Below are 26,628 nucleotides of genomic sequence, written 5' to 3' on the forward strand. Positions count from 1 at the left end.
ACGAGGGATATCCGCCTCCGGCTGCCCTGCCGTAAGCTGAGTCCCCGATACATCGGACCATTCACAATTGAACGGCAACTGAATGAAGTGACCTATAGACTCCAGCTACCTGCACAGTACCGCATCTCACCCTCATTCCATGTTTCTCTCCTCAAACCCTTCACTGAACCTTTGTCTCCTCCATCCACAGAGCCTGGTGATGATGCCGTACCTCCTCCTCCAGCCATCGAAGAAGACAACGACATCTTCCGGGTTAGAGCTATCCTCGACTCTCGATGACGGGGTCCTCAATTGGAGTACCTTGTAGACTGGGAGAATTACGGCCCGGAGGAGCGTTGCTGGGTTAATCGTAACGACATCCTGGACCCCAGCCTTCTCACTGACTTTCACCGAGACCATCCAGACCGCCCCGCTCCCCGTGGCCGAGGTAGACCCCATCGTCGTACAAGATCCCAGCCGTCAGGAGCCGCCCGTGGAGGAGGGGGTACTGTCACAACCACACCTGCTACACTCCCAGGATCGGACACTCACGCCACACCCACTCGTCCCCAATCACCAGAATTCTAAACCCCTGTGCATCATCACCAGCACCACATATAAAGCCACCAGTCACCATCACTCAGTGTCTGGTCTTGCACCGATCTCCTCACTACCTGATACGCCTTTCGTCTACCTACCTGATCTGCCTTACCCTCTTCGTCCTCATCGGAATTCCCTCCACCATCGTCTTCGTCTGAGTCACAATCTGTACCACCATTCACCTAAGGAAAGTTGTGTTGTCTCAGTGTCTTCCACGTGTCAAGATTCACCTGTGTCTGAAACCTCTGATTTTATATTAAATACTGTTTCACTGAATCCTCTGTGTCCTCGTCTGTGTCTGACAGTTGTGTACTCAAAGTTTGCTACTGTTATACTTAAAGTATACTTAAAAGTATACTTTTATATAGTAGAAATTGTGCCAAATTAGTCCCACGGAGTACTGAAACAGTATACTTACAAGTATACCACAAGAACACTGATATTTGTATACCTGCTACATAAATTATACTTAAAGATATACTTGAACTTTACTTAAGTATACTTTGTAAAATAAACTTGAAGTATTTTACTTTTTGTAAGGGTAAACAGACCATGGGATCAATCACAGAATCAATGATGCAAAAATAGATGAAAACCCATGCTGGATGCTCCCTGTTAACTGAACAACAGTTTCTAATGGAAACATATGAAGAGGTTAAACATATAATATATAAAAAATGGAAATACAGCTGCTATAATGAAACAGAGAGAGTTTAATTTATAGATTAGATCAAATTAATTAGATTGGAAAAAAAAACTAAATAGAGATATAGATGCTGTTCATATAATTAGAATATCATCAAAAAGTTGATTTTATTTTACTAATTCCATTCAAAAAGTGAAACTATTCATTCATATCACACAGACTGATATATTTCAAATATATCAGTCTGTGATATATCCCAATACTGAAATCCCAAATTCAGTATCTCAGAGTATTACAGCCAGTGACCCTCTGATCTGGATACAGACTTAATCTGGTGGCTATGGTGACCTCAGAACAAGAGAGAAACAGACTAATATTAGCGTAGATGCTATTCTTCTAATGATGCAGCAAGTACATCGGGTGTTATGGGAAGTGTTCCCGGTTCTGGTTTACTTAAATAAATCGTGGCCTAATGGTGAGAGAGTTGGACTCACAATCGAAAGGTTTTGAGTTCGAGTCTTGGGCTGGCTGGAATTGTAAGGTGTGGTGAGTGAATGTAAAGTGCTCTCTCCACCCTCAATACCACGACTGAGGTGTCTTTGAGCAAGGCACCAAACCCCCAACTGCTCCCTGAGCACCGCAACATAAATGATGAACACTGCTCCAGGTGTGTGATCACTGCACTTTGGATGGGTTAAAAGCAGAGCACGAATTCCTAGTATGGGTCACCATACTTGGCTGTATGTCACTTTCAGCTTCTTCTTTGCTAACTGTGTGAAAAGTTTTGACATTGTGACTAATGTTTTTTTGGAGATGAATTTAAAACCAAATGTTAGCTAAATCGGACAAAACTTTTTTTAATTGTAAAAAAATGCAAGTCTTCTGTTAGGGTTGGGATGTGGATTACACCTAGGTTGCAGTATTTATAACTATATATAAAACATTGGAATTCCATGGAATGTCCCTATTTACATAGCTAAGTACATGTTTGCTTGTGTGTGTGTGTGTGTGCGTGCGTGTGTGTGTGTGTGTGTGTGTGCGTGTGTGTGTGTGTGCTTGAACATTCCAGAAACCTGCAGACATGTAAAAATCATGCTTTAACATGCTTTATTATCTGAGACAAAAGTCAACTCAGTCAGTACATACTTAGATATATTTTCCACAGGTATGAACTAGGCTGTGTGTGTTATAAATGGTTGATTTTTATTTTTATTTCTGGACTGCTTAAATGCATTGGTTAAAACTGACGTCAAAGCTCTCACAGTCAGTGATATAGTCATCTTTGGACAAAACTGTGAATATTTTTTGGTAAATGGTTTCCATAACCACAACTTAATTGTCCTTTCATTCAGAGTAGAATAGTGATTTTACATGTAAAATGCTATATATATATATATATATATATATATATATATATATATATATATATATATATATATATATATATCATATATCAACACTTTGAAAAGCTTTTAAAACTGTTAAAACACACTAATAATATAACAATAATATAACTTGAAATAATAATAATAATAATAACAGCTAATTGTAAACTAAACTGAAAACCTACTCAGGTGTCATCTTTGCCATCTTCTTTTATAAAAGGGAATGGCTTTAAAATGATTTTAGATCCTCAGGTTGGTGGGGAAAGAAGAGTAGGGACAGGGATGATCAGAATCCTTTCAGTACTCTACAGAGTCCCAGCAGTCCCTTAGCATGGCAGATCCTTTGAGGTTTACTTTACTTGACAGAATGCATTCATTCAAATCACTCTGTATTGTCTTCACACACAGATGGAACTCCAGTAGCGCTCATTAGAAACTTTTGAGGTATGATGACACTTTTACAGAACAGAACTTTACATAGATCTCCTTACCAATTTTCCATTTGGAACAGCAGTAAATGTCACATCCAAATGGCACCAAAACCAAAAGTTATTCTTCCATAACATGTTTTCACCCAAGAAAAATAATTGGTCACTCATAAAACACTAAAACACACTAAAACACTAAAACAGGAAGCATTATACAGTGTTTTCTTCTATAAAATATCTTTACAAAACAAGGATGATACACCTCTGTAATGTTAGATTTCACTGCATTATGTTACACTACACAATGTCACTGGCTTCCTTATAATCAAACCCCATCTGATTTTACCCATTACAGCTCCTTAGATTCCATGACCTGAAAGGGATGGATCAGATAAAGGAAACATCCAAAATATGTACAAAATGCCTCCAGGGAAATGGTTGGGAAACACAATAGAAAAATGTAAGATAATAGCATCATGGGATGGGCTGACATGCCCTGCACATGGGACACAGCATTGTCCTGTTCAGTTGTTCAAATGATGGCCTATATTTCCTCACCGTCTTCCTTTACCTGACAGAACATGACCACTTTTTCCTCAGTCTCTTTGGTGCATTTCTCAAATCAGAAATGAAATTCTCAAAACTACTTGTACAACCTCCTCATCATCTAGTCATTTATACACATCATAAAACAAGTTTTTCATTCTTTTGAACAAGTTCCTTTTGTACATTCATGTACATTTATCTGCAGTTTCCTACATTATCAGTTGCTCATGTCATGTCGCTCAAAATGTATTATTCAGTTTTCTGTGCAATAGTCTTACCCCTCAAAACATAGTCTTTAGTTCATCGTATAAGTCATTAAATGCAAAATGGTTAATCTAGTTGTCATAATCTGCCAAGCACACTTTTTATTTTTATTTTTACAAATTATTATTAGACTTTTTGTCAATTTGGCATAAATTGTGTAAGTGAATATTTACTAATGAAGAGAATGTAGATGATAAACCACTGATAAACCAGTTCTCTGAAATAGCTCACAGGTTCATCTCATGAATCTTCAGTTGAAAAGCTTATACTGTAAAGACAGAGGACAACACAAGAGTTACAAATTCTGAAAATTGACTTATTTCCATCTTTGTGCCCATATTTCTTTTTCCTTTTCTATATCACAATGGCATTGTAAAGGTGTTTTTTATTGTTATTTTTTGGGTCAGACCACTGGTAAAGATGTAACTGGGAATTCAATCCAGTCTCTTTCAATCAATATCCCACATACAGTAATGTGTAAATTTGTACTTTTGAAATGGATATATGGCATACATAAGCATATGGCATACTGTTCAATACAGTAACTGTCATCCAAAATGTTGCCATAGTTTACATCAGAACATCCCTCCAGAGTACACTGTTATATTGACAACATGACCAAGCAATTTGACTGTCTTATCCGTAAACTATGATACAAGGACTTGTCATTCGATGGCACTGACATGTTCATTGACACAGATATTTACTTTTGAGAGATGAACTAAGGATTTTGAGCAGGTAATCCATGGTGTTTTGCTAGTTGTACGAGTTGTTTTGAGAAATGCGCTTACTGTTTTGCAAATCTCAAGGATGATTCGAGAAATGTTCCTAACTGACTGAGAAAAACTGTAAAGAGATGGAATAGATGGTGTGCTTGTATTCACCTGAAAAGGGAACTAATGGTTGTAGAACTTGGTTGTTCATATCAATGTTTTACCTATACTTCATTCAAGCAATTCAGAGTCTTTGAAAGGATGGATTCGCCATTTGAGAAGATTCTACGTCCGCTGTTTTGCAAGGAAGGACCTTGACTATGATATGGCCATAACCAGCTATATGAAGAGATGATTCTAAGGTGTATTTTACTCTTCTCTGCAAAGGTTTATATACTAATGTATGATTGTCAGTGCAAAATGCAGTCTAATTGCAACAATGTACTTAAAGATTCTACAGTGTGGGGAGAAATAAATATTTTCGTGAATGTGAAGTGCTTGTCTCATATGTTTTGTTTGGTCAATATATTCATGTACTTTAACATTATCTATATTTAAAAAGAACTGCATCAAAATGAGAAATGTTAAAAGTGTTTAACACAGACACAGGGTCTAACACAGTGCTGTGCCAAGCAGTGTCTAAGTGGTTCAAATGGAATCAACTGTATGAACCATATGTGTGCCATATAGTACCAACATTGGGTTTTGTTGAATTATTGTAAAGTTTTGAATGAAGTGCTAAGTCTTGCAAAATATTTTACATGTTATCATACTTGTGTGTGTGAATGTTAATTATTTGTAGTGTTTTGACAAAATGAGCCTTGTTTTTAAAATTGTGTCTAAGCAATTGTAAAACTGATGACAGACAGGTCAGAATCTCAGGATAATATGAACAAGAGCACAGCTTATTGTGACTTTTGGAATGGGAATCATGGTAGTGGGAGACAAAGAGGAACTGGAGAGGAAAAATAAAAAAGAATGGTAGGAGGTCAAAGGTCATTTGTTCCTGGTGAAATACAAATCACTATATTTGACCATGTTCTGCATGGACTGACCATGAGGGAAGTTGGCATACAGGTTCATCTAAAAGGTTTCAATACTACTTACACAATACACATACAATATAATTACACGTAGCAGCAGTACTTCAGATGAGAGATCTTTCATTATTCTATTTACATTATTCCCCCAACTGAGCCTGGTTTCTCCCAAGGTTTTTTCTCCATTCTGTCACTGATGGAGTTTCGGTTCCTTGCCGCTGTCGCTTCTGGCTTGCTTAGTTGGAGACACTTCATTTACAGAGATATCGTTGACTTAACTGCACAGATACTATTTAAACTGAACTAAGCGTATTTATGACATCACTGAATTCAGTGATGAGCTGCCTTTTTGCTTTATTGACATACTATTTTCCTATTTAATGTTGTTCATTTGCTGTCACAATCTTTATTGTTAAGTGCTATATAAATAAAGTGGCGACTTGACAAAAGAGAACATGTTTTTGACTAAATTATTTGATTTTGACGTGGAAGTTTGCATAAATTGGTGTATAGTTTTGAGATTTGTTTATAGGTGTGAGAAAATATTGAATTGTTTAATTAATTGTGTGTTAACAATCGAGAAAAAAGCGTTGTTACTTTTGAGTTACATTTTGAATCTGGGCAGGGCTTGCTTAATTTGTATTGTTATTATATAAAAAGTTAACAAATTCAAAAACACCTTTTCACATCAAAAATGAAATTAAATGTAAATGAATGTCTGAACAAAAGAAGGAGCAGTTAAAAATGCATTAAGAATATGATGCAGCAGAAGACATTTAGACACTCAACAATAAAAAAATGAAACAGATGTGTCCTTTTTTCTTATTAGTATGGTTAAATTGGATCATCAAAAGTCAGTAGCAGAGACACTGGTTAATAAAATGGGATCAATTCAACATAACATTTTTAACATATTAAGATAATGTTAGTATTCTATATAATAGTAAGATTATGTTCACACACAACACTCTGCACTTCTGATTTCTCTCAACATGAGAACATGAGAGCTGTCAGTCAAGACATGGGAAGCAAAGTAAATGAAGTTTCTTGTTTGAAAAAAGTACCTCTGATATTTCCTTCTAAATTAAAAGGAATGCATTAATTTACTAGTTTCTTAAAGTAAAAGTAATCTGGTTTAAAATTAAACCTTAAACTGAATAACACAGACAAAATACATATTATATTATATTAAATTATAACACATTTTAATACTATAATATTTTATTTTCTTAAAAGGCAATATGTATTTTATAAAACATTTCATTTAATTGTTTGTTAAATCAAATCTTACATTTTTAACTACACTAACCGTGAAATACATGTAGCCTATTTACAAGTGACAAGTGATTTACTATGACATATGCTGAGAACATGCAAATTAGGTTACATATGAAAAAGTGTATATATAAGTTTGTTTATTCGCTCTTATAATACATCTAGGACCGTTAACGGTTTATTTAAACTTTTGAAAAGGTTTTTTTTTTCTGGAAACTCCTTGTTTATATATATATATATATATATATATATATATATATATATATATATATATATATATATATATATATATATATATATATATATTGTTAACAACTTAGTTGAATATTTTGGTGGGGCGCTAACCCACCTGCGCCCCTATAGAGGAACAGCGGTTGCCCTTAATTATCAGTCCATGGTTTAATGTTAGTATTCCCACAACAAAAAGGGCATGTGTGGGAGAGTGTTTTCCGACAGCAGCGGTGTTTTGTCGTTTGTCATGTTCACCGCGCCCTGGAGCCTCAGGTGTCCGCAGGGCTGCGCTCCATCGCTTCCTTGTTTGGGCGCGTAGTGGGCGGCTGTTTGGGTGTGGATCTATAAATATAGCGGATCACGACAGTCTGACGAGAGTCTAACGGTCCTCTGCATCAACTCAGCTCACATACATCAGGAAACATGAACAAAATCTTGCTCGGAATCTTTGCAGTTGCGATTTGTTTCGCAGTCGGTAAGATAGTTTTTACATTATTTTCCTTCGAGTCAAAGCCTACTAAACGATATTTAATAACTTCACACTGTGAATGTAACTTCGAATAGCAACTAGAATTTTTGGTAGATTATTTTTAATTGAAGATTATTTGTAATTGTAGATTATTTGTTGCTTATTTCTGTTTGTTTTATTTGTGTGATGAATGAGCTTTTTCATTCGACATTGTTCCAGTCATTGTGGGACACAGGGATCTGTGAGTCACGAACATATTACATTTAGAAGCCTGTGGTTTATGAGTCATTCTCCTATGATTATTTAATTATTGCTTCTATTGGGTCTACATCAAGCTTCTGAAAATAAATATTCTGGATTCTGAGCACTTCTTTTTCTTAATAATGCAGTAGCCTAATGTAACTTATTAGAACATTGTGTTTGGAAAGCTTGTTTTATTTTATTATTTCATGCTCTTTGTGTACTTGTTCTGTAGAGAGACACAGATTAGTTTAAGGCGGAGAGACCCACCCAGTTGACAAAAGAACTTGACTCAACTTGCCCACTGTTTGTTCTTTTAAAATCTTGCATCATATCGCTGTAGATAATGTTATCTCATTTTGTGTTTTGGTTCTGGTCCCTTTTCTTGGCTGAAATGAGAGCTGACAAAAAAAGAAAAAGAAAAAAACACGAAATATCTGCCTAACTGCAGGTTATCACACACCCAAAAGCACATAACATTTCCTTACATAATGACATAAGCACACTTCATCATTTGCACTCCATTAAAACAAACAGTGAAGCTTTTTCAGTGCTGGTCCTTCACAGAGATTTGATTAAGGATGGTCTTGTCCCTAACCAATTTTAGGAAAGTCAAATGTGTAATTCTGGCAAAATAGAATAGGAGTGAAAAGCAGAAGAAAATTAAATTGTGAAACCAAATGCCAACTTAAAATACCAGGCGATGCATTATTTTTCTCACAGATAAAAACAGAAAATGATGGAAAATGTACTCATTCTGTCATACTGAAGGATTATTTGTAGAGTACCCTCATGGGAAAATGGGTTCAAAATAACATTCCATATAACAATACAGCGAGTGTTTACACCAGGGGGCGCTGTTGGCTCAGTTATCAGATGAAAAAATAAAAGTTACCTTTTAGAGAGAGAAAAAATGGATCGCCCATACAAGCTGCATGCACTAGTAGAAAGGCAATGTTTTTTTGTTTTTGTAGTTGATGTTTTTCTTGGTCATGAACCATGTTGCCTCAAGGAGTATGACAAGCTTTATACTGTTTGCATTGTCTTAGTAAATATAATTTGACAAACTGATGCTGTATTGTTTGTTCACTCCTCCATTTTAAGCTCAGTCATTATGGAAAAATACCTTAATAGTTAAATAGTCTAAACCAGGGCTGGGCCGTCCTGTTCCTGGAGATCTTTTTTTTGTTTGTTTTTTTGTTTTTTGCAAAGTTCAGCTCTAACCCTGTTCAAACTCAACTTAACCAACTAATGAAAATCTTCCGGAGCACTTGATCATCTCAGACAGGTGTGTCAGGTCCGGGCTGGGGCTCTCCAGGAACAGGACTGGGCAATCCTGCTCTAAACAATCACGTTAAATCACTTCGAAACTAAGTTTGGGTTGCTTTCCCTATCCAGTCTTCAAAGAGTAGAAAATGTGCACTTATTTGTTAAACAGAGTCCCTGTCAATAAATATTCTGTCATAAAGATGTATAATGAACAATTAACTGTATAGCATTTGTTCATATTTGATATATATTGATTATTTTATGAACCAGACTCCATCCTCTCATTGCTATGCAAAAATGCTAATAAATAAATGGTCTGATGCTTCTGATAACGTTGAGCTTCTGAAATGCAAGCAGCACCTTCGGGCCCCAGCTGGGACAACACGCTTTCAGTCACTGCTTCTGATCTTATCTGTGACTCAAAACTGTGAGTCACTGACTGTGGAAAACTGTTTGCCAGCACATTTTCTATGGCTTTTATTTTCCGTATTGAATCTAGAAATCTTGAAGAGATGACGCTGTCTCAGCAACCGCTAGGTTGGTAACCAAAGGACTGTTTGTTTTGAACAGTATCGGGCAACTTTCTGTGTCAAAGTCTCTGTAACCTCCACACACCCTACAGCTCTAAAGAAGATCAAAAGATCCAGTGCAAAACAGGCTGGACAGAGATTTATGAAAGGCATTTCACAGAAAACTGGGATGAACATCATAATTATCTGAACTGTCACAAAGTTAGGCTAATGCTTGCCCAGATCTTACAAAACCAAAAATAAACCCCAAGTACACCTGAATCATCCTGCATGTTGGAGAATGACAAATTATGTGTTTATTTATCTCAGTTAGTAGTAACTCATTGTGAAGCAAAGTGGTGGTTTGAAGAGTTTAATGGTTCAGAGAATTTGCCTCTTCACTTTGTCCTGTGCTGCCTTTAACCCACTTGAATGCTTTGCTTTAACTGCTTCATGTTTCAGAAACTGTTAGTGAAATGGGACTGGAATTCCTGACTATACAATAAGGAGCATTTGCTGTGTGATATGAATGTCTTCATTCTGTAGAATGTAACGTGTACGTGTGTGTGTAGACAGAGGGTTAGTGTAGTGTGGGTGAGGTGAGAAATTGTTTCCAGAATGAAAAAGTCAGAAAAGGTAAATATGTATATATATATATATATATATTACATTTTAAAAAAATGTAATATTGTGAAGTATTATTACAATTTAAAATAATTGTACATTTATTATACTTTAAATGATCATTTATTTCTGTGATGCAAAGCTGAATTTTAGGATCATTATCACATGATCCTTTAGAAATCATTCTAATATGATGATTCATTATCAAAGCTGGAAACAGTTCTGCTGCTTAATATTGTTTCAGAACGTGATACTTTTTTAGGATACATTGATGAATAAAAAGTAAAAAAAAAGAAGAAGCTATGTTTTTAAAATATAAATATTTAGTAATAACAATATACACTACTGGTCAGTAATCTGGGGTCAGTTTTATTTTCTTTTTTTTAAATAAAATCTATTCTTTTGTTCAGCAAGGATGTGTTAAATTGATAAAAAGTCATAGTACAGAAAATATTTTAGTAGAATATATATTATTATATATTATATAAAAATAATGACTAAATATTGGTAAATAATGTTTTGGTCTACTTAGTGGTTAGTCTGTAATTGTTCTCTTAAAAACGACTGCACAAGAATCCCTGCTGTAATGATGAAGGTAGGTGTGGTGGAAAGGAAGGGTCGCTTCTGTAATCCTTGATCCTTAAAAGGCTTTAACTTCCACCCAGGGTGTGACCGAAACCAGTCTGTGAAGATTTTCATTTCTTTCATAAGACTGTCAGCTATATTCAGTTTCTGCTTGTGAGTGAGTGAGTGTGTGAGTGTGTACCAAATACCCTCACAAAGGGGGATAGGTTTAGGTTTAGAGGGATAGAGATGACTGTTTGTACAGTATAACAACCATTACAACTACGGCTGTGTTCCAGATATTAAAGTATGTAAAACGGTTATCTCATTCCAAAATGAAAATTGTCAACATTTCCTCTCACTCCATCAATGGGTTACAAAATTAAACATTTATAAACAACTTTTTGTATGTTAGGCTGAACTAATATTGTTGATGAACCCTTGAATGCTTAAATGTAATGTGTAATTCTTCATCCCTCTGCTGCTGTGAATGACATCATTTAGCAGAGATGTGTATCGCCCCAAAGAAACCAGACCAATCCAGCAAGGATTTATAGTGGTTTTCTTCTTTTTACATGAATATTTCACAGAATCTAGAGCACACAGATAGGAGAAAGGGCTGTTGAGAAATGTTGAGAAGTTTACTTATGTTCCTTATTTGATCTATGTGAGAAGCATGCGCAACAGGCATAACTTGGTCTATAACTTGTGTATTAATTTTTATACAGCAGAAACGTTTCTTTTTTTCGTGGTATTTGAATACATTTCATGATGTTACTGACAGTTTGAATTTTCCATGAATCTTTTATCTCTCAGGTCAAGCTCTGCAGTGTTATGAGTGTAAACTGGGAATTTGGGACCTTTGCATTACATCCGAAAAGAAGTGTAATGATGGTGAGCATTGCTTCAGCGGAGTAGGGACAGCTGGTAAGTTTATGCTCTTCAAAAGCCATCGAACACTTTTTTATGGGATTTTAAAGCTTCATCTGTTTTTCGTATATCTCTGTTTCAGTTGGTTTAGTGGATATCAAGACAAAGGGATGTCTGGAATTGTCCAGATGCAACAAAACTGAACAGACGAATTTCCCGTCCAATTCAAGCAACAAGGTGTACCAGCTGACGAAGACGTGCTGCTCTGCTGACCTGTGCAACTCTGCTCCGGCTCACTTCCACATGTCTGCCGTCAGCGTGGCCTTCGCTGCCATCAGCGCGGTGTTCACGGTCAAATACCTCATCTGAGGAGGCTTATTTCAGCTCACACACCATATACAGTATATATATATATATATATATATATACACACACACACACACAACATCGCTGAGCAAATCCTGTGCACTAAACAAGCCAAATTAATTTGTTGAAAAACAGTTTATGGAATAATTACTCAAAATAGGTCACACACTGGAATGTGTAACATTTTCAATAGATTTCCAAGTAGTGACACGTTCAACATATTAACAATTTACAATTTTTCTGCATATAACATGGCAGTAATTTTTTTTATGTCAGCAATGAAAACAATTCTGGCTATAGATAAGCACTTCACCCAGCTAACCTTCAATAAAACCAGCAATATACCCAGGTTGTTTACATACAATTACACACACACACACACACACATCATCATCATCATCATGCATTCAGACAGATTGTTTTACTATTTAGGGGAGTTTGAATGATACCCTAAATAATGAATAATACCCCTAATAAACCTTTTTTCGATAGCAGTTTGCTGTGTATTTTTAATATTTTATTTCTCCTGTCTGCATTTCACTTATAATACACGGTCTGCCAATAAGACCAGGGGGTTTGACTGTCAAATCATAATTGCATTAATTGCATGCTTATGAAATCATTTAGTTTAATGTTGGGGTGGGGGGTTATCCACTGTATCGTGCATGCCTATTCATTTACACAGGACATTCTTCATTTTCAAACATAAGGTTTATCAAAGCCATTTTGGTCAAATTTCTAAAGCTGTCAACATGGTGTTTTATATTTTGTGGATTTGTTTGATAAAGATGATTCTTTATTGAAATAAATGTACGACAAGGGCAAGAAGGAATGTGTTTCTAGAGGTCTGCCGTCAGTAGTGTCCACAGAACCCCTGTGGCCTGCTCTGACAAATGACCTGTTTTAGTTGCCGTCACAATGTGTGTATAAATTGCAGATATAAGACCAATAAAACTGGAATTAAATTGTTGATCTCCTGTGGTTTGTTATTGATGTCTGTGTCCTTCATGAGTTTCGCAGTGACCAGACGAGTCCTGCAAGTTCTGTTTGAATATATTCATGAACTGACGAATATGACCACTTACATTATAAGACGTAATACTTGCGCAAGGCATCCTTAATCAGCAATCAGCAGGTATTCATTACATCAGTTTGTCAGCCACTGACGTTTTATACAATGGCTCAGATCCACTTAAGCTACGACGTTTTGTTGCCTACATTGACAGAAATCAATGTGAAAACTTTTTTATTTTACATCTTATTTTATAATTCATTTTATTTAAGATGCAAGACTGATAAGTTGAATCATGTGATGAATGACAGTATTTTTCGTTAGCTCTCTCCACGTGAGTTGAAGATGGATTGACGATTGTGACATACACATTCTAATATGCAATCACATGATTACGTTTGTTTATGGTTTCTTAGATACAGGGAGTGGCTCATTTAATCTCTTTCTCAATTTACCTCATTCTCCCCTACAAGAAAAAATGGAAAAACACTTTACAGTGCACTTTAGACAGGAAGTGCCTCCGTGTCAGCTAGCAGTCACTAGAGTATTAGCAGACTGTCTGCTTGATATCTGCCAACACTTTATTGTGATGGGTCCACACCAGTGGTGGACGAAGTACACAAATCAAGTACTTGAGTAAAAGTACAGATACGTATAGTAAAATAATACTCCAGTAAGAGTAAAAGTACTCCTTTTTCAATTTTACTCAAGTGAAAGTACAAAAGTACTCGATTTTTTATGTACTTAAGTAAAAAAGTACTGAAAGATAGATGTTTGCAATTTTATATAGGCTACTTAATTTAATTTTATATTAGCACATATTTTTTTTTAATAATCCTACTGCTCAAAATACCTAGGATTTTTTCCAAAATAACCACTATATGGAGTCAAGATATATGTTTGTTGTTGATATGGACTACGCTGAAGAGAGTAATGTTAACTGTGAAGCTTACACTGTGATTTACCTGAGAGAAAACAGAGATGACCCTCTGATCTTCACCAGTAAGAACAAAGTATTTTAAAGTTTGTTGTTTTACAGAACATCACAGTTATATACAGTATTGTTCAAAATAATAGCAGTACAATGTGACTAACCAGAATAATCAAGGTTTTTAGTATATTTTTTATTGCTACGTGGCAAACAAGTTACCAGTAGGTTCAGTAGATTCTCAGAAAACAAACAAGACCCAGCATTCATGATATGCACGCTCTTAAGGCTGTGCAATTGGGCAATTAGTTGAAAGGGGTGTGTTCAAAAAAATAGCAGTGTCTACCTTTGACTGTACAAACTCAAAACTATTTTGTACAAACATTTTTTTTTTCTGGGATTTAGCAATCCTGTGAATCACTAAACTAATATTTAGTTGTATGACCACAGTTTTTTAAAACTGCTTGACATCTGTGTGGCATGGAGTCAACCAACTTGTGGCACCTCTCAGCTGTTATTCCACTCCATGATTCTTTAACAACATTCCACAATTCATTCACATTTCTTGGTTTTGGCATTTTTGATATCACCCCACAAGTTCTCAATTGGATTAAGGTCTGGAGATTGGGCTGGCCACTCCATAACATTAATTTTGTTGGTTTGGAACCAAGACTTTGCCCGTTTACTAGTGTGTTTTGGGTCATTGTCTTGTTGAAACAACCATTTCAAGGGCATGTCCTCTTCAGCATAGGGCAACATGACCTCTTCAAGTATTTTAACATATGCAAACTGATCCATGATCCCTGGTATGCGATAAATAGGCCCAACACCATAGTAGGAGAAACATGCCCATATCATGATGCTTGCACCTCCATGCTTCACTGTCTTCACTGTGTACTGTGGCTTGAATTCAGAGTTTGGGGGTCGTCTCACAAACTGCCTGTGGCCCTTGGACCCAAAAAGAACAATTTTACTCTCATCAGTCCACAAAATGTTCCTCCATTTCTCTTTAGGCCAGTTGATGTGTTCTTTGGCAAATTGTAACCTCTTCTGCACATGCCTTTTTTTTAACAGAGGGACTTTGCGGGGGATTCTTGAAAATAGATTAGCTTCACACAGACGTCTTCTAACTGTCACAGTACTTACAGGTAACTCCAGACTGTCTTTGATCATCCTGGAGGTGATCATTGGCTGAGCCTTTGCCATTCTGGTTATTCTTCTATCCATTTTGATGGTTGTCTTCAGTTTTCTTCCACGTCTCTCTGGTTTTGCTCTCCATTTTAAGGCATTGGAGATCATTTTAGCTGAACAGCCTATCATTTTTTGCACCTCTTTATAGGTTTTCCCCTCTCTAATCAACTTTTTAATCAAAGTACGCTGTTCTTCTGAACAATGTCTTGAACGACCCATTTTCCTCAGCTTTCAAATGCATGTTCAACAAGTGTTGGCTTCATCCTTAAATAGGGGCCACCTGATTCACACCTGTTTCTTCACAAAATTGATGACCTCAGTGATTGAATGCCACACTGCTATTTTTTTGAACACACCCCTTTCAACTAATTCAACTAATTGCCCAATTGCACAGCCTTAAGAGCGTGCATATCATGAATGCTGGGTCTCATTTGTTTTCTGAGAATCTACTGAACCTACTGGTAACTTGTTTGCCACGTAGCAATAAAAAAATATACGAAAACCCTTGATTATTCTGGTTAGTCACATTGTACTGCTATTATTTTGAACAATACTGTATGAGATGATAAGGCCTGAAGTTAGGAAGAACATTTTAAGGAAAATATAATTATATTTTCATAATGATTTTTTCCCTCTCAAATCTTGTCTGTGGTGTAAAAACACCACTGGCCAAACGGGGTGCATCTCTTCCCCTCTTTGATAATTACTGTAGTTACCATGTTCTGAACATCACATCCTTACTTTTCTCCCTAGATGTAATCTATATATATATATATGTATGTTCTGCCCAACTATGGCTACATGTTTGATGACAATTATTGTAAATTGTAGGTTAACACCGTAGTGTATGTGGGAGTTTGATTGCAAGAGACTGGACAAGATTCACATTTATGCTTTTACTGTTTGTATTGTAATTCGTTGACAGACCATGTCTTTGCGATACAGAAAGGAAAAGACAGCACTGCATAACACAAGGGAAAAAACTAAAGTAGAAATATGTCCATAGTCTCCTTAAGGAAAACTGTACAAAACTGTACAAAAATGTACACAAATTCTCATCCACATCACAATGAATATCTTCTCTTGTGATAAAATGTAAGCCACTCTGTATTGTATGGCCCAATAAAGGGAATATGCGTTAGCACACCATTCTCAGAAATAGCTGCACCCATGGTTATGTTCCCGCCTCGTTGGCCTGGCACATCAACTGTAGCTCTGTGGCTGATGATACTTCCATCACGCCTTCTGCGTTTCGTTAGGTTGAGGTCAGTCTCATCCATGTAGATGAAGCTGTGCGGTGGTTCACTTGCTTCCAGTTCCATTATACACTATATCCAGAAGACACAAAATTAGATTTATGAATGACCTTCACTTTTTATTTTGGCCAAGATACAGTTACATCAAATGTATACAGCACATATTACATCTTCGTTTTTACAGCCATAGCAAATGTGTAAAGGTCGCACTTACTGTACTGTATATCACTATAGGATGTTGTACTGTTTACTGTGAAGTACAGTTGCTGCATGCTCATACATGTTTTACCTGTACATACTGCTAGCACATCTCCTTCACTATTTCACACTTTCTTTCATATGAGACCGTGTACAGCTGTTTCACATTCATTTGGTGTCTTTTCAGCACCCGGTCAATGGTTGAGATGCTGACTGTTTGGATGTTTTTAAAGATGCTGTTGTCCTCTATAATGGCACTCTTATCTCCATTAGTCTTATATGACATGGTGCAAAGAGCCTCCTCCTGTTCAGGTGTGAAGAGGGGCCCTCCGCCACACCTGTGAAGTTGCCTTGCAGTCCTATATGGACAAAAATATAGTAATGCAAAACACAAAATTGAGTAAGAAAACATTTCACTGTTTAAAGTATACTTACTGTATGTTGTAAAATGCAAGTGGACTGTTGTAATATTGTATGAAGCATAACAGAAAGTATACAGTATTACAGTACAGTGCCTATTGTTAGATTACATACCCGTTCTGTCGACAAAAAGTCTGAATGATTGAGGACATAGTTGTTCTCCCAACATTTGGCTGCACCCTTCAACCAGTGATTGAGGACGAGTGTCTCTTATCTCATCAGGAACACACATCTGTCCTCTTCCTCCTCCACCACACAGCCTCACTCCTCTTCCTCTTCTTCTTCTCTCTGGCTGTTGATCCTGTCCTATTCCTTGTACTTCCATTGTCAGACACTGAAACATTGTTTTGGGCTGTGGCTATATATACTTGCCAGTTGATGGTTCGTGAGATGCACCTTCATTAGAGAAAATCAAGATTCACCTGGGAGCAATTTAGCAATGCAGGACTGATTTAGAAAAAAAAGCCTAATGGAAATCTATAAAAAATATGATTGACATATTATGACAACTTTTTCAACCATTTGGCATATAAAGACTTATACTAGGCCTACTGGATGAACTAAAAGCGTTTAAACCCGTCGTCACTTCCTGTTTGTTGTTGGCGGCTGTACTGCGTTTGAGCTCCGTCACTATATTCTTTTCATTGACTACTTTTAACTTAAAAATCTATTTTATACATCATCGTTTCCGTTTATATAACGTGTGAATATATCCTCTATTGTATTCTACAACAAAAACAATCAGAGCGCCTCGCCATCACTAGTTTTATTTTGATCTCCCGCTATTAGCTTTTAGCCCGTTAGCATCAGCAAGCGTGGTTGCTGCTAACTGCGCTTACATTGCTAATACTCTATTCTCACACATTACCACTGCTGTACTCACTGTTACTTGCTTTAATGGCGGATGAATGTCTCCACTCTGTGCAGCTCGAGCTCGAGGCCGTGGGGAAGCAGATTCGCGACCTGGAACAGAGGCAGGACCAGCTGAGAGCGGAGAGCCACGCTGGAATCATCCCGGGCTGATGCTCACAAGTCCGGGGTAAGTATACAGCGTGCTGTTAACAGTCCCACCACGTCTACTCCGTGTGTTTCTCTGCACAGGCCCGGTGCACCCAGGACGCGATCTTCCCAGATGTCCTTCACTGCGACGCCGGGACACCACGGACACCACGGACCCTGGGTGCATCCACAGCGGAGGACGCGAGCTGGGTCCCGGGCGACGACTTCTCCCCCTCCTGCCTTCGAGATCTCCATCCAGAACCGCTTCGCTCCCCTCCGCGAGACAGGACGCGACGCTGTGATCATCGGAGACTCCATCGTCCGACACGTAAGTGCTACGTTAGCTGAAGGTAAAGTGCACACTCATTGTTTGCCTGGTGCTCGTGTTCTCGATCTTTCTGCGCAGATACCCGCGATCCTGAAGGACGACGAGAGCCCCAGAGCGGTCGTGCTTCACGCCGGGGTTAACGACACCACGCTGCGGCAGACAGAGACGCTGAAGAGGGACTTCAGCAGCCTGATCGAGACGGTTCGCAGCACGACGCCCGCGGCGACGATCGTCGTGTCAGGACCACTGCCCACGTATCGACGAGGACACGAAAGGTTCAGTAGACTTTTTGCTTTAAATGAATGGTTGTTGTCATGGTGTAAAGAACAGAAACTGCTATTTGTTAATAACTGGAATCTTTTCTGGGAGCGTCCTAGACTGTTTCGCGCTGATGGATTACACCCCAGCAGAGTCGGAGCGGAGCTGCTCTCTGACAACATCTCCAGGACACTTCGCTCCATGTGACTAGTACGTCAATTCTCAAATAACTATTATGATGAGTTTTGTTCCACCCGCTTAAATTATAAAAGTACTTGCGCTGTAAAAACTATTAAGACTGTGTCTGTTCCCCGAATAGTGAGGTCAAAATATAATGTAGGATCTAGAAAAAATCTTATTGTGATTAAACCAGAAAAATGTAAAGTAAATGAACAAAAACTATTTTTAAAGTTTGGGCTCATAAATATTAGATCACTCACACCAAAAGCAGTTATTGTAAATGAAATGATCACAGATAATAGTTTTGAAGTACTCTGCTTGACTGAAACCTGGCTAAAACCAAATGATTATTTTGGTCTAAATGAGTCTACTCCACAAAACTACTGTTATAAGCATGAGCCCCGTCAGACTGGTCAACAATATATAGTGATATTCTCAATGTTACCCGGAAAACAGGATACAGGTTTAACTCTTTTGAAATACTTCTGCTAAATGTTACTCTGTCAGACATGCAAAAGAAATCTAATGTATCTCTTGCTCTGGCTACTGTGTATAGACCACCAGGGCCGTATACAGAATTCCTAAAAGAATTTGCAGATTTCCTCTCAGACCTTCTAGTTACAGTTGATAAGGCGCTAATCATGGGAGATTTTAATATTCACATTGATAATGCAAATGATACATTAGGACTTGTGTTTACTGACCTAATAAACTCCTTTGCAGTCAAGCAAAATGTCACCGGGCCCACTCATCATTTTAATCATACACTAGATTTAATGATATCGCATGGAATCGATCTTACTGCTATAGATATTGTACCTCAAAGTGATGATATTACAGACCATTTCCTTGTATCGTGCATGCTGCATATAACTGATATTATCTATATGTCTCAGCGATACCGTCTGGGCAGAACTGTTTTTCCAGCCACCAAAGAAAGATTCGCAAATAACCTGCCTGATCTATCTTAACTGCTATTTGTACCCAGAAATACACATGAAGTAGATGAAATTACTGACAACATGGGCACTATTTTCTCTAATACATTAGAAGCTGTTGCCCCAATCAAATTGAAAAAGGTTAGAGAAAAACGTACTGTGCCATGGTATAACAGTAATACTCACTCTCTCAAGAAAGAAACTCGTAGTCTTGAACGCAAATGGAGAAAAACTAACTTAGAAGTTTTTAGAATTGCATTGAAAAACAGTATGTCCAGCTATAGACAGGCTCTAAAAACTGCTAGGGCAGAGCATATACACAAACTCATTGAAAATAACCAAAACAATCCAAGGTTTTTATTTAGCACAGTGGCTAAGTTAACAAATTACCAGACGCCACCTGATTCAAATATTCCACCAACGTTAAATAGTAATGACTTTATGAATTTCTTCACTGATAAAATAGATAACATTAGAAATACAATAGCGAATGTAGATTCTACAGCATCTAACACTTCAGTTTCATCCATCGCACCCAAAGATAAACTGCAGTGCTTCACAACCATAGGACAGGAAGAGTTAAATAAACTTATCACTGTATCTAAACCAACAACATGTTTATTAGATCCTGTACCCACTAAATTACTGAAAGAGCTGTTAGCTGTAGCCGAAGAACCGCTTCTCAATATCATTAACTCATCGTTATCTTTAGGTCACGTCCCAAAACCATTCAAGCTGCCGGTTAACAAGCCTCTTATTAAGAAACCAAAACTAGATACTAGTGTACTGGCAAATTATAGGCCTATTTCAAATCTTCCATTTATGTCTAAAATTTTAGAAAAAGTTGTGTCTGCTCAATTGAGCACTTCCTACATAAAAATGATATGAAGAATTTCTGTCAGGTTTCAGGGCCCACCATAGCACAGAAACTGCACTTGTTAAAATTACAAATGACCTGCTCCTTGCGTCAGATCAAGGCTGCATCTCATTTCTAGTCTTACTTGATCTTAGTGCTGCGTCCGACACCATAGATCATGACATACTCATAGATCGATTACAAAACTATACAGGTATTCAAGGGCAGGCTCTAAGATGGTTAAGATCCTACCTGTCCGATCGCTACCATTTTGTTTACTTAAATGGGGAGTCATCTCATTTATCATCAGTAAAATATGGAGTGCCACAAGGATCCGTCCTAGGTCCCCTTCTATTTTCAATATATATGTTGACCCTTGGTAATATTATTAGAAAATACGGAATTAGCTTCCACTGTTATGCTGATGATACTCAGCTATATATCTCAACGAGACCAGATGAAACTTCCCAATTATCTAAGCTAACAGAGTGTGTTAAAAATTTAAAAGATTGGATGACACAATTTTCTCCAATTAAATTCGGATAAGACAGAGATACTAATTATTGGACCAAAAAACACTACACAGAATCTTGTAGATTACAATCTGCAACTAGACGGATGTACTGTTACTTCCTCTACAGTCAGAAATCTGGGTGTTATATTAGACAGCAATTTGTCTTTTGAAAATCATATTTCCAATGTTACAAAAACTGCATTCTTCCATCTTAGAAACATTGCCAAGCTACGAAACATGTTATCTGTTTCTGATGCAGAAAAGCTAGTTCATGCATTCATGACCTCTAGACTGGACTATTGTAATACACTTCTAGGTGGTTGTCCTGCTTCGTCAATAAACAAGCTACTGGTAGTCCAAAATGCAGCAGTTAGAGTCCTTACCAGGTCAAGAAAATATGATCATATTACCCCAATTTTACAGTCTCTGCACTGGCTACCTATTCAATTCTGTATCAGTTACAAAGTATCATTACTTACCTATAAGGCCCTAAATGGTTTAGCTCCAGCGTACCTAACTAGCCTTCTACCACGCTACAACCCATCACGCACCCTAAGGTCACAAAACGCTGGACTTTTGGTCGTTCCTAGGATAGCAAAGTCCACTAAAGGAGGTAGAGCTTTCTCACATTTGGCTCCCAAACTCTGGAATAGCCTTCCTGATAATGTTCGGGGTTCAGACACACTCTCTCTGTTTAAATCTAGATTAAAAACACATCTCTTTCGCCAAGCATTCAAATAATATATCTTTTAAATTGTGGATTTACAGGATTTACATCCCGTGTAAAGTTGCTTTGTAACAATTTGTATTGTAAAAAGCGCTATACAAATAAACTTGAATTGAATTGAAAAAACTAATGCCTAAATTTTGTGGGGGGTGAGACTATTAAACAGAGACCCAATATCATACATTTTGACCAACATAAGCAATTGATAATGTAGGAAAAAGCAGAGAATTGTGCCAAATCATTTGCATGGATGTACCATGGCATTTGCAACTTGTTCAAAGAAATGAGAAACTGCTTTTTTGATGAGCACAAGTGACACGATGTGAAGATTGAACAGGTCATTCTGAGATTTGAAATGTCCCAAAGTGACTGAGAAAAACTGTAATAGCATCAATAGCATTAACCTAGTTAATTCAAATATACAGATGTCAATATTTGCTTGAAAAAGCTTCTAATGGACATCAATTAAAACTTGAAGGTGGTCCTTCATTCATGCTTGTTCTTTTTTATTTATTTTTTTAGTGGGTGCTGGGAAAATGTAATAAAAATACTGTATGTATTTGTACATTCAGTGTTGAGGCTTCAACAACACTACCAGCGTGTTATCAACCTATCACCTTCCACCTGTGTGTACTTTATAATCAGATGATTATTGAGACAAAACAAAAGATCTTGATCAAGGAACACAGTGTACAAAATCACAGTGTGTGTGTGTACCTACTGTATTACTGCTTCATAATATTAGCATGTTTGTATGTTAGACGATGTTGTATTTAGAAGTGAACTGATTCTGCCAAAGCCTCTCCAAAACTTCTTTTGAGTACATTTATTTTCATGGTAAGAATATGTTCTTTCAGGGTGTGGGTTAGGGTTGGTTACAGCATTTATAACCAACTTCAAAAAAAAACAAACATAAAAAACAATTGACGTCTACAAAATGTACTCATAGCTAAGTACACATGTGTGTTTGTATGTGTAAATAATGAGGTATCTCTTAACTCCCCAAACCAGATTGCTCTGTTCATTCTTCACATTCAAATGCGTCTTTCCACCTGCATATATCCATTGTCACCCCTATGTCAAAAACCCCACCCTCTCTATCAGCGCCATATATCTGGACAGATTGAGACCAGCATCCAGTGTGCTTGCTGTCCTCCCAAGAGCTTCTCTGCAGTCAGACTTCAGTTCTGTTGGACACGTCGTCAACATGATGATCAGGATTGTGCTTGGAGTCGTTGCAGCCATTGGATTCCTCACTCTCAGTAAGTCCACAGAGAAACAGGGTTTAATTAATTACATCCTTCTGATTCTTTAATGTTTTTAAAGAAGGATCTTCTGCTCTCCAGGCTGCATTTTCTTGATTAAAACAGAATAAAAGCCATAATGCTGAAAACTATTGCTATTATTTAAAATAACTTTATATTTGAATATTTTTTTAAAATGTAATTTATTCCTGTGATGGCTTAGCTGAATATAGTACATTATCCATGGCTGGTATTTGGCATTACTTTGTTGTAATGATGGCAATTTATTTTTCAGTGTGTGTTTTAAGTGTATTTGTAAAAGAAAAAAGAGGATCAGTTAAATTAAAAAAAAAAAAAAAAAAAACATTGTTATGGTTATTAAGGAAGACTTTAACTGTAATGTTTTTGACTTAAAACACACCATTCACCAACAGAGCTTTTTGTTAACACTTTAGATCAGGGAACACTATTCATTTAAGTAGTTATTTATAATCAGGCATATTAATAGCATATTAGCAGTTTATTAGTATTACAAAGCACATATTAAAGTGACACTCCGCCCCAAAAGGAAAATGTTGTCATTAATCAGTTACTCCCATGTCGTTCCAAACCTGTAAAAGCTTTGTTCGTCTTCAGAACAAAATTTAAGATATTTTGGATGAAAACAGGGAGGCTTTTTACTGTCCCATAGTCTGCCAAGTAACTTACACTGTCAGTGTCCAGAAAAGTCTGAAGAGCATTGTCAGAATATCTCATCCGCCATCAGCGACTCAGCTGTAACGTTATAAATACAATTAAAGTAAAAGAAATAAAGTAGATATTGTTGAAGCATCAGAAAAATGCTTGTGATAGAGGGTGGAAATATGTTTAGGTTACCCACACTGACACGTTTGGTTTTCAGACAGATTTCAGGAAACTCAGCATCAACATAGTAACATTCTGACCGTGCTGTGCTGCTCTGTTTGAAGAGCTATCACATTTCTTTAGCATTTCTATATGTAGTTACTGAATTACTCAATCAGGATAACCCAGACCTTTTGGGGGAGGGATTTGCCCAGAAGTTTACAATAATGCTAATTATATTTCCTGTTGTCGTTCTGTGTTTCTCCAGGTGAAGCCCTGACGTGTAATTCCTGTAAAGTGGGCATTCTAGGCAAATGTTTATTCAGTTCTCAAGTGTCCTGCGCTGCCTCCGAGAACAACTGCTACACTGCCAAAGCAGGTCAGTCAACACACACACACACGAACGCACACACACACACACACACACACGCACACACACGCACACACACACGCACACACACACACTTCATTTAGTGATATTTTTGGGTTTATACTGAGATGGTGATATTTGCTGAAGCCTAACCCTCACTCAACCCAATCCTAGGCCTAACCCTCACACAAACCTGTTGGTATTAGTGAGGTAGATCAAATAAAACATGATTTAGCAATTCATGATATTTCCATATAGTTAGGGGCCACTTTAGATGCCTTCACAAGTCAGTTTCAGCAACATGCTCACACATATAGTAGACATTTTAATGGGGAGAGCCTTCCACATTTTATTCCTCATTCCAGTTTGTTTATTATCACATAAAGCTATAAAGACTACAGACCTATCTGTAAAAGAAAATCAAAGTCAGGACTGTCACACATTGATGAAAGTTACTAACACAGGCTTCTGGAAAACACTACTGGTTTTATTAGTAGAATAATCAGTCCTGACATCTTGCTTCTGCTCCTCTCTAATGCTCTCGCAGAGTTCAATGTGACTGGGTTTTTGAGCCTGTCCTCCAGTGGCTGCACCTCTGATTGCAACAACACGGCCGGAAGTGTCCTGGGTGCGGGCTACACCGTGACCAAAAGCTGCTGCGCTGTGGATCTGTGCAACGGAGCGAGTGCTGCGCAGCTGTCTGTGGCTGGAGCACTGCTGGCCTCCGTCTGGAGCAGCTCCTTCCTCTAGATCTCACACCTCCGTGTCTGTGATCAGTGTTAGGTTCACACAAACTGAACCGGAATCAGTGAAGATATCAGCTCTAGAATGTATAGATGCCATAACTTTAATCGTTTACTCCACTGTGTTTAGCTGTCTATATAAATAAACATTCAATTACAATATAAAACATATTTAAAATTTCAAAACTTATATATATATGTGTGTGTGTGTGTGTGTATGTGTGTATATCTAACCTACATTTGGATGCACACTGTGGAATAAGGTGATGATATTTTTGAGGTGGAACTGAATATATTTCACAGCAGTGACTCTGGGTTAGGTACTGTACTTGCTCTGCTTTTTTATATCTTTTAGTAAATTATGTCAGTTTGAATTTTTGGATGAACTCTACCCTGACTTTATCGTATATTCTAGCACATTGTAACATTAGTCTAGATTAATAAATATGAACTGAAAAAAAAATTATTTTCGTTATGTTTTTGTTTACTAGTGCTGTCAAATGATTAAAAGCATCCAAAACAAATGTTTTTGTTTACATAATATATGTATGTGTACTGTTTACTTATTACGTATACATAAATACACACACATTCAGTATATGTGTGTGTGTGTTTTAAGAACATATATTTTTCTGAAATATATAAATGCTTGTGTTTGTGTGTGTGTATATATATATATATATATATACAAACACAAGTCACTTTTTTTTTATATAGAACCAGTATTTTTTTTTTTTTTTTTTGATGTGATTAATCTTAATTCATCGTTTACTAGTATTAACTGTTATTGTTAATACTAGTAAACAATCTTATTGTAAAGAGTTACCATTAAACAAACTTAACATACTTCAGCCTTTTTGAGAAGATATTTTATATACATTTTTAATTCATCATAAACTTTAATATAAGTCAGACATTTGTTTAATCTATAAAATTAAATATTCAAACAATACTTATATTATTTATACTTATAAAAAGGTAAAGGTAAGGGTAAAGGTAAAGGATTTTATTGTCATTCCAAAGCATGTACATGAGCTGGAACGAAATTAGACACTGAGGCCCGGTTAAAACCATTCACAAAAAATAACTAACTACTCACTCATCAATAAATACAATAGATAAAATAACAAATAATACAAGCCCATATAAATATATGGGTACAGTCTCTCCACACACTAAAAACCCTTAAAAATTAGCAGCATAGTAATAAAGTTAGTGCAATCTAATTTAGGACAGCAAGTTCAGTTCATCAATTCTGTAGTTATCAATATTAAAAAGTCTCACGGCTTCTGGATAGAAACTGTTTTTTAACCTTGATGTCCTAGCTCTGATGCTGCGCAGCCTCCTACCTGAAGGAAGAGGGTCAAATAGTCTATTGGCAGGGTGAAAGAAGTCTTTCATGATACTTGCAGCCCTAGTCTTGCATCTGTTGATGTATATATCTCCAATTGCAGGGAGACTACAACCGATGACTTTCTCTGCCGTCTTAACCACACGCTGTAGGGCCTTCCTCTCTGTTACAGAGCAGTTTCCATACCACACTGTTATACAAGATGTTAGGACGCTCTCCACCACACACCTATAAAAAGATGTGAGAACTGTAGT

General features: G+C 37.0%; 2 protein-coding genes and 1 long non-coding RNA gene across 5 annotated transcripts; 2 read left to right on the plus strand and 1 right to left on the minus strand.

Annotated features, from left to right (window-relative positions):
• Positions 1–7,416: 7,416 nt before the first annotated feature.
• Positions 7,417–12,988, plus strand: LOC127979236 (sperm acrosome membrane-associated protein 4). The gene is made up of 3 exons (XM_052584572.1): positions 7,417–7,582; positions 11,599–11,709; positions 11,795–12,988. The coding sequence occupies exons 1-3, from the start codon at positions 7,531–7,533 to the stop codon at positions 12,019–12,021; spliced, it is 390 nt and encodes a 129-aa protein (XP_052440532.1). The 5' UTR covers positions 7,417–7,530; the 3' UTR covers positions 12,022–12,988.
• Positions 12,989–16,084: 3,096 nt separating this feature from the next.
• On the minus strand, positions 16,085–18,053 carry LOC127979246 (uncharacterized). Its single transcript, XR_008158763.1, has 3 exons — positions 17,907–18,053; positions 17,138–17,419; positions 16,085–16,962 (listed from the first exon to the last, which is right to left on the minus strand). It is a non-coding gene; the product is annotated as an uncharacterized LOC127979246 (long non-coding RNA).
• Positions 17,479–25,564, plus strand: lye (lymphocyte antigen-6, epidermis). 3 transcript variants are annotated; one of them, XM_052584549.1, is made up of 4 exons: positions 17,480–18,062; positions 18,125–18,350; positions 18,429–18,818; positions 22,928–22,984. In XM_052584549.1, the coding sequence occupies exons 1-3, from the start codon at positions 17,932–17,934 to the stop codon at positions 18,813–18,815; spliced, it is 744 nt and encodes a 247-aa protein (XP_052440509.1). In that variant the 5' UTR covers positions 17,480–17,931; the 3' UTR covers positions 18,816–18,818; positions 22,928–22,984. The 3 variants fall into 3 exon arrangements, with proteins under 3 accessions (XP_052440508.1, XP_052440509.1, XP_052440511.1); XM_052584551.1 differs by adding exons at positions 24,179–24,289; positions 24,828–25,564 and having other exon boundaries at positions 17,993–18,818; positions 22,928–23,085; XM_052584548.1 differs by having other exon boundaries at positions 17,479–18,062; positions 18,125–18,818.
• Positions 25,565–26,628: the final 1,064 nt, after the last annotated feature.

The sequence above is a fragment of the Carassius gibelio genome, chromosome B19, assembly GCF_023724105.1.
Source record: "Carassius gibelio isolate Cgi1373 ecotype wild population from Czech Republic chromosome B19, carGib1.2-hapl.c, whole genome shotgun sequence".
In the NCBI taxonomy this organism is placed as follows: domain Eukaryota; kingdom Metazoa; phylum Chordata; class Actinopteri; order Cypriniformes; family Cyprinidae; genus Carassius; species Carassius gibelio.

Excerpts from the sequence above, each read along its gene's own strand:
- lye (XM_052584548.1), top strand. The coding sequence starts at position 17,932 with ATGTCTCCACTCTGTGCAGCTCGAGCTCGAGGCCGTGGGGAAGCAGAT. Across the intron at positions 18,063-18,124 it reads CTGATGCTCACAAGTCCGGG|GCCCGGTGCACCCAGGACGC; the intron begins GTAAGTATACAG and ends TTCTCTGCACAG.
- LOC127979236 (XM_052584572.1), top strand. The coding sequence starts at position 7,531 with ATGAACAAAATCTTGCTCGGAATCTTTGCAGTTGCGATTTGTTTCGCA. Across the intron at positions 7,583-11,598 it reads TGCGATTTGTTTCGCAGTCG|GTCAAGCTCTGCAGTGTTAT; the intron begins GTAAGATAGTTT and ends TTTATCTCTCAG. Across the intron at positions 11,710-11,794 it reads CAGCGGAGTAGGGACAGCTG|TTGGTTTAGTGGATATCAAG; the intron begins GTAAGTTTATGC and ends TCTCTGTTTCAG.